The sequence below is a fragment of the Phocoena sinus genome, chromosome 3, assembly GCF_008692025.1.
Source record: "Phocoena sinus isolate mPhoSin1 chromosome 3, mPhoSin1.pri, whole genome shotgun sequence".
NCBI lineage: Eukaryota > Metazoa > Chordata > Mammalia > Artiodactyla > Phocoenidae > Phocoena > Phocoena sinus.
Genome location: NC_045765.1, coordinates 11,208,054 through 11,216,410, shown reverse-complemented (window position 1 = coordinate 11,216,410; position 8,357 = coordinate 11,208,054). Strand labels below are relative to the sequence as shown.

General features: G+C 51.5%; 1 protein-coding gene across 13 annotated transcripts in view; it reads right to left on the bottom strand.

Annotated features, from left to right (window-relative positions):
• Window positions 1-204: 204 nt before the first annotated feature.
• Window positions 205-8,357, bottom strand: part of SUGP2 (SURP and G-patch domain containing 2) — a 31,138-nt gene continuing 22,985 nt past the window's right edge. For 4 of the 13 annotated variants that reach the window (XM_032626342.1, XM_032626338.1, XM_032626341.1 and 1 more), the window contains exons 8-11: window positions 6,848-6,909; window positions 3,759-3,895; window positions 3,001-3,121; window positions 205-2,480 (exon numbers count right to left, since the gene is read on the bottom strand). In XM_032626342.1, the coding sequence (XP_032482233.1) occupies window positions 3,001-3,121; window positions 3,759-3,895; window positions 6,848-6,909 (320 nt within the window). In that variant the 3' untranslated portion in view covers window positions 205-2,480. Of the gene's footprint in view, window positions 3,122-3,758; window positions 3,896-6,847; window positions 6,910-8,357 lie in introns of all 13 variants that reach the window. The other 9 variants (XR_004349157.1, XR_004349159.1, XM_032626340.1 and 6 more) reach the window with 7 other exon arrangements.

The following is an 8,357-nucleotide window of genomic DNA, read 5'->3' as shown; positions in this document are numbered from 1 at the left end:
TGCTTTCTGGCACCCTCTAGGCTTTCCCAGTGACTTACCAGGCTCCCCAGCTGCAGCAAGCCAGTCAGAAAGGCCCCCGCAGGCAGAGGGCATGCCTGGGAGGCAGCAGTGTTTATGATCTGGCTCCACGTTGGCCCTACAACGTCTACCATGTGTTCCCCAACCAGTCTGATTTAAAAACACATCAACGGAGACCATGGAAAATTAGGTTTCCTCTACATTTATTTCAACTGCTAAATGATTAACAACATTCACAACTTCTTAGATTAAAAAAAAAGAAACAAAACCCAAAGCTTCCATTTTGTAACATCACAAACGTCTTCTAGGTTTTACCAAGGACCAAAAACGCTAAATTTCTCTATATGATTTCCAGTGATGGAAACAAGGCAGAGACAGTAAGCACCCAAAGTGGTGAGTTAGCACTTTCCGGATGCCTGTCGTCCTCATGGAAGAGACCCTGGAACTAGAATGACAGAAAAGACACTGTGACTTTGACAAGGCTATGCAACCGCACATCACACTTGCTCTCACACGTGCTCTCCGCAGAGTGGCCTCTGCTGGAGAGGGCAAGGGCGGGCACAGAGGGCCAGCACGCTGGTCCCCAGCCGACAGCTGGCACAGGGACGCACCACCACGCTCCTCCCCGGCCCACGCAACACCTTCACTGCCTCAATGCCAACTCCACAGAAGCGCCACCTGAGTGCTTACAGGACTTTCCAGGCTCAAGAAGTAGGTGCTCCCTTTGATGACTGCCAAAGGCTCACAGTGTCAGCTCAAAGCAGGACACCCCCAGAAGGAGGAGTGGCAGGAGGCTGTGGGAACAGGGCTCAAACCCCTGGAATTCCTAAAGTATTTTACTTATAAATAAAAGCAGAGGAAAGCCAAGAATGAGTATACTAGGACAAAGCGAATATGATGCTTGAAAAAAGAGCCAGGACCCATGCTGGGGGGTGCACACCTCACTCAGCACCAAAGGGTGCTCTGTGAAAGGCCATGCGGGATCAAGGCCCTGTTCTCAGAGTTCTATCCCTTTACCTGATCCCCAGCCAACATGGAAGGCTGTTGGAAAGATTAGAAAAAAAACCCATAGCTGTGGTTCCCCCAAACCACACCACCCCTGCAGGCTATTTCAACTCTGCTGAAGAACCTCCAGCATGTCCGTGGCCATAAAGATCTGCCAGTTGCCAAAGCAACAAAAGTGACCAGAAGCAAGCAGGGCCCTGGGGACTACCCGTGGCATGAAGAAGGGCAACATCAGGCGGGCACGTGAGATGCTGGCACAGGCCCGTGACGCTGTGCTGGTGAGCGTGGGCCAGACAGATAAGACAGATCCAGAGGAGCCTGGGACTACAGCCCAGGAGGTCTCGGGCTTTGAGAAAGCAAGGATTTCATAACAGCCAATACAAGTGGCTGACAGGGTAACTCACTGCTGTGTCCCCCAAGCTTATAGTATCAGCAGGATCCTGTTTTCCAGATTTTAGCATGTATTTAAAACTTCAACACTGCTGCTTTGTGAGAAAGGGCTGAGAGATTCCCACAGCCTGAGAATTTTGCATGTAGTTGCAAGAGGCAGAGTGCGAGAAGCTGGAAGGGGCGGCAATCATACGCCTTGAAATAGCGAACAGCTGCAGAGCCCACCCCAAGAGGATCCTTTCTGCTCTGTACAAAGGCCCTAATAAAACAATTCTTTACACTGCCACACATGCAAAAAATGAAGAGTCTTGAAGAGTTTACACCTCCCACCCCTTTGTAGGAGAGACTCCATATGTGGTTTAAGAAAAAAAAACTAGTTTGCTTTGTGGATTCTAAGAGACACGTAAATTTGGGGAAAGTTTCATCGGTGTAATGATTACTCCCCCCTGAATACAGCTGCTGAATACATTGCTGAAATTTCGTCAAGTCTCTTGGGATGCATTTAAGAGATGAGACTCCATAAATAACACGTTCATCGAATCCACTACCTCCACTTGTTTAAAGAGCTTCAGCACTCCAACCGACAGCTGTGGTACCAAAGCACAGACCTCATTATTACTGATTTATATTCCCTATTTAAATTTGAGAAGATATGATCTGTGACTGTTTCGGTATCAAGTTTGCAAGCAGATCACTTTTAGAGAGCAATGTGTCCCAGGACAGAAAAACCGACAGGAGCTGGTTCCTGAGCACTTAAAGGGTGCTGGTGCTTTCAACGGCAGCCCCACCTTCTGAGCGGAACCAGGGGAGACTTGGAGAAGACTTGCTGCCAAAAGCATTTGGAAGAGGGTGAAAGGCAAAAGCAGATTGGAAATGGTGCGTTCTTTTTTTAAGAAAAAGAAAAGCCAGCGGGTGGAACCTCCGCACCAGAAACTGCGGAGATGTTTGTTTTTCGTGTACACACCAAACCTACTTGGGCACTGGTTCCAGGGCAGATCCGGGACAGAGGTGGCCTTTTAAGAGTAATTGCTGCTTCAAGCCTTATCTTTCTCACCAATGGTTTTCATCTATTCAGGGAGAGAACGATTTTGTTCAAAACTGAGAGGAGAGGAGAAAGATAGGAGAAAGATAGGATATTTATAGGCCAAAGGCCCCTCAGAAGGAAAAGAATTTGAAGACCCTCAGAAAGGGATGAAGCAGAGTGGCGTCCTCTGCAGCACCAGCTTCCAGGTCACTCTTACACTCGTAAGACACCAGGCCACTCCTGTGGTGGCTTGTTTCCACAAGATGGCCACGTACAGTCGCACCTGGGAGCCCAGTGCAGAGGCCGCACCATGGGCTGCGTGCAGTGGCGCTTGGCGAGCACGGGGCTCGTTCCTTCAGCCTGGAAGGTGAGAGGTGGGACACATCCACATCCAAACACTCCTTTTGTTTCCCTCACAAAATTTTATGATCTTTTGGGGGGAGTGATATTTTGATGTTTGGGTTTTGAGGAGTGGGGCACACTAACTTTTCTGGAGGAAGCTTCTCTGTGTACCAGAACATCAGCTTAGGCAGAATGCCCCCCACACTAGCTCACATACGTACCTATTTGTTGGCCCGTTTGTGTCTGTACATCTGCATCATCCTCTGACGGAACACGTCAAACGTGTCTTCTTTGTGCTCCTGCCCGTCGGCACCCAACCCCTCCCCTTCCGAGGCAGTTCCCCTAAGGAGCAAAATGGAGAGTTAGCCACACCTGAGCCCAGAGACCGGCCACCAGGAGATGGAAAACAGCCTGAGTCATCTGAGTGGGACAGAGGTATGAGGGACACACAACAGTGACAGCAAGGGAGGGGGAAAATAAGACACAATTCACAGTGGGGAACAAGGGATACTCACCCGTGCAGGCATGCGAACTTTCTGAGAAGTGTGCTCAGAAGCCAGCCCCTGACTACAGCAGAAAGCCTCCCCAGCAGGTGCTAAGCTCAATTTTAACTGAAATGCTTGCTGGCTGCTAATGGGGCTTAATAAACTCTGGGCCGTGCTCTACCCTGGCTAGTCTGCATGTGGGCTCCTGGAAAAGGGAAGTGGCTCTTAGCATAACTACTCAGCATTACCACTCAAGCTTTTATGATAATAATGAGTGTGGCCAAATGCCAGGGACCAAGTCTATGCAAGTGCAGCAAGGAGCTGTATGAACACCTGCATATGTAAATGATCTGCTATAAGCCATGTTCGACATGAAGGAAACCAAGGATCAGGCTGCAGGTCAAAGGACTTAGGACCAGAATCCCACAGAAAGCCTCATCTCCCCAGGCATGGTTGCTCATCCCCACCCCTGGCCCCCAGCGCCCACTGCGTACACACTGACGGGCTCCCTGATGCCCTTCCCACAGGAGCCCAGGCCGTGGCCCTCCTTCCAGCCCATCTTCTGTAGCATCTGGAATCCCAGGTTCTTGTCGGTCAGTTTCTGCTGGGCGAAATCAAAGTCCTGGGGTTTCTGAGGAGAGAGAAGAGTGTGGCACGTGAGGTGCAGCAAAGCCCCTGGAGCAAGGGTCTGCCCTGGGTTACACCTGGACATGGTCCAGTACTAACACCCCTAATGCCTCCCTGACTCCACAGATGCTCAAGATCAAGCCATGGTCCTGGCGATATTCCCTGGGTGGGTTCAGACCTCTAAAGGTTGGAGGTCACCAGTCTGAGGTATCCCCATAGAGCCACACCAGACCAGCCTCTCAGGCTTCACCATGACCACTCTTGTTGCAGTGTTGAGACTGTGAATTAAACTTTGTGAGGGGATGGTGGGTCCTGGGGCCAAAGGGTGAGTAGGAAGAGCCCAGAGTGGAGACCTGGATAAAGAGAGTGGCCCTGTGATGACCAAAGGGCATATCCCAGGCTGAGGGACACAGGGCACAGGACTTGAGGCAGGAAGGCCCCTGGAGTGCAGGAGTCAGAGGGGCAGCAGGGCTAAGGCAGGAGGGATCCAGAAAGGCAGTGGAGAGAGGCTGTACAGAAAAATCGACTCAAAGGGTCCTCCCTATTTGACCCCCACTCCTCTCCCACTGCTTCATTAATTCCCATGGGCTTCCAAAACTCTGAGCAGTGACCCTATCCTGGAAGCTTCCCTGGCTGCCCTCAGGCATTACTCAGCAAACCTGACTGACCTATGTCTGTCTGGTCCTTCCCAGGTCTGGAGCTCTGAGAGCTCCCCAAGGGCAGGGACCGGGTTTCATTTGGACTCTGGGGTCCATGTCTAGCACAGAGCAGACCTCACTGAGAGCCAGTGCAGCTGAGAAGAAGGATGGGGCCTGGGAAAGACCTTGTGGGTAGAAAGGTAAGAAGCCCTAGAGGAAGTCTGGGCTCCAGAGCTGACTGTGGGAAGACAAATTAAAAAGCCTAGAGGCCTCTGGAGGAGGAGCCTGCCCAGTGTGAGCAAAGGGGATTTCCATTCACTCATGAATATTCATTAGCACCCACAGTGTGCTGGAACCGCTGGGCAGCTGGGGGCTCAGAGTCCCTGCCGCCTGCCTATTTCTTTAATCTGTTTACTAAACACTCAACACAGCCTGTCCCCAGGGCCTCACATGCTCCCAGGGAGAAGGTTCCTCTATCCTGATCAAGGCAGCCGGGAGTAGTGGAGAGGGTCTGAGCAGGGGACAAGTGTGGGAGGGGAAGAGGATGGGGAAGGCAGAGGGAAGGCTGGCCACGGGTCCCCAAATGGCAGGCTTGCATCCTCCTTCGGGAAAGCAGTTCAGGTGGGAGCAACAGGAGGAACAGGGGTCCACTCAGCTGGACAGATCTTTGTGAGTGTTCAACTGTGTCTAAGAATCACCCTGCCTGGTTTCCTGGGGCTGGAGCAAAGCCATGCACCATAGGCCAGGCTGAGGTGTGCACAGAGAGCTGCAGGGGAGACCTCCTCCCTGCCTGCAGTCACCCCAAAGAGAGACCCATGTTTGCAGGACACCAGCTGGCTGCACATCGGGTTAACATATATTTCATTTAATCCTCAAGGTATTTCCTACCTGCAGGATAGGTGCAACTGCCCCACTTTACAGATGTACAAAACCTCAGGATTCACATGCCAAGATTAGATGGCCAGGCTGAGCCTGAAAAGGCTGCCTTCTCACCAGGCTGTGCCTCACACAGGCCACCAGATGGGTACCCGGGTGCTGGGTCGGCTTAAAACCCAACACAGCTGTTAAGACCATAAGCTTCGGGTACAGGAAGGTCCCTGCTCTCAGCTGTAACTGGGGTCACACCGATGCTTCATTTGGCCATTGATATTGATGCAATGCACTCAGAACAGGTCTGAGCCACAACTTGGGCTTTGCTCACCCCCTGACACCAGCAGAGACCTCGCCTGGTTCCCCACTCACCTCCCTGACTTCTAGAGACTTGTGATGTCCCCACATGTATCCCAAGTGAGCTTATGTAGCCTCACCTGCCCCGACATGTGTCAGCCCAGCTGTCTGGAGTGTGCCCCGGTGTCCTTCCAATGACCTGCTCCCACAGGGGCTCCCTATTTCAGTCAATGGCAGCTCCATTCTCTTAACTGTCCAGGCTGACAACCCTGGAGTCACCCTGGGCTCTTGGCTTTCTCTGTTCCACATCCAATCCATGAGCAAGTCCCACCAACTCCACCTTCACCTCTCCTGGACCCCCGGCTCTGCCTCGCCCCCCACCCCACAGGCTGCTCTCAACACAGCTGCCATAGTGGCCATGTTTTCCACCCAAATCCCCACCGTGGTTCTCCAATGCCTCTCCCAGAGAAAGGGCCACAGTGCTGACATCCATTGACAAGCCCTATGTGACCTGGGTGCTTGCCACCTCTACTTCCTCACCCCATCACTCCATTCTAGGCACAAAGGGCTCCGTGCTGACCTGTGACTGATTTGGGGCTTCTCCTAGGCCTCCCTGCTTAAAGGGTACCCCCCAACCCACCTTATTGCTTGCCTCCCTTTGACCTGCTTCTCTGCACCCACAGCACCCACCATTCCCGGTCCTGCACATTTCTATTGCTGCCAGCCCCGCTCATGGCTGCCTCAAGGTGGGCAGATGGAGCTGGGAGCACAAGAGGTGTTGACCAGTTAATAAACACACATGCGTACGCACATGCGCTCGGCTCACTAGCAAAGTAGCACACTCTTTTAACCACAATTATAGTCTACTAAATCTGAACTTCTCATTGGCTGAGACATTATCTTGTTCATCTCTCCAATCCATTGCACATATCAGGCCTCACACATCCGTTAAGTAGACTAATTACTCCCTCTTGTGGTTTTGGGCAATGCAAAACACTTTTAAGAAGTCCCGGGAGAGAAAAGGCTGTGTGTTGTGCTTTGTATGCTGACACCTGGCCTGAAGTATGAGTATAGCTTAGTCACGCCAGTGCCCTTTGGAACTCTGGCAAACTCTGACTACGTCACACGTGAGGACTCACAGCCACACTCACCTTCTTCTTGGTCACGGGACGACCCCGAGGCCTGTCATAGGCAATTCGAACTGGTTCGTGAACTGGAAGACAAAAGAAATGTATATATACACATATATGTACTTTCCCCAAATTATTTAGAGGATGAGGGTGCTGCAGTTTTGGCTTATAGCCCCTCTGCAGACAGAAGGTGGCTAGGAGCTGCACCACAGGGCCAGCCATTTGGCCCTGACTCCTCTCAGGAACCTTGTGACCCACGGAGTGCAGAGGCAGAACAGAGGCTCAACTGAGGGCTGCCTCGCTATGGGAGAGTCTACCTAAGTGTGACTCCCACGTTTATGACGAAGGACCTGACACGTGGATCATTTTCCATGACTGCAGGAATACATTTTGCTTCAACAAATGAGCTATTTGCAACACTGTGCCCTCCTCATGTCCCTGTGACTGTTCCATAGATAGAGAAGTAAAGTCCACTCAGAACTTTCTAGTAAAAACAACCATGCTTCTCATACACAGCACCACATCACGTTATTATTATTGTTATTATTATATTTGACAAAGGAGAGCTCAGCACGTCTGGTACTATCTCATCAACCACCCTATCAAAATAACTGAGAGCTTCTTAAGTAGAAAGAATTCCACTTTCCCCCCATAAAAGCCATCTTAACAAGCATTCTGATGTGCTACCATACTCTGATAAGTTCTGAAGGACATAAGAGTTTAGTAGAACAGTTAGAAATCCATTGCAACACCAAGGTTTCCAAACACAAACCACGAGAACTGTCCTTTAGCAGGAGAAACTATACTGACACTGCTGGGTGTGAATATGATGGTCTCAGTAACATAGAACACACAGGCTCTCCGCACACAATGGAGCCCTGTTCACCAAAACCACCTGCCACACAAGCATCGCAGCATCAGCTCCACACAGGCCCGGCTGTGTGGAAACCTGGGTGGGCAGCGAGCAGCCCAACAAAAGGCGGGACATGATGTGATTCGCCTACTGACAGCCTAGAAAAGGCAAAACCACAAGGCCAGAATGATGGGCAGTGGTTGCCTGGGCTGGGTAGAGGAGAAAACTGCAGAGGGACACAGAGACACTTCTGGGACGAGCTCCAGCTCGGCTGTACTGGGGGGCTCATGCCTATACACCTTTGCCAAAACTCCGTGAACTGTCCACTTGAAAAGGGTGCACCTTTACTGCTGGTAAATTGTACCTCAAGAACCTTGACCCTCCCCACAGGCAGGAAGGAGATGGCCCTCCATGGCCAAGGCTGGCAGAGCATGGATTGCACAGCTCCCACTAACTGCTGCCCAAGACTGATCCTGGTCCGTGTCCTCCTGCCTCATCGTCACTAAGCAGTCATCACTACTCTGGGGTCTTTGGGGAGATGGAGGCACTCAGAAAGCTGGGCACGCCTCAAGATCACAGGCAGGAAACAGCCAAGATGACCCAGGCCCATTCCTTCCACAGCCAGGACTCCCCTGTTGGAAGCTGAGCAATAATGGAAAATAACAAGCAGCATGTGGG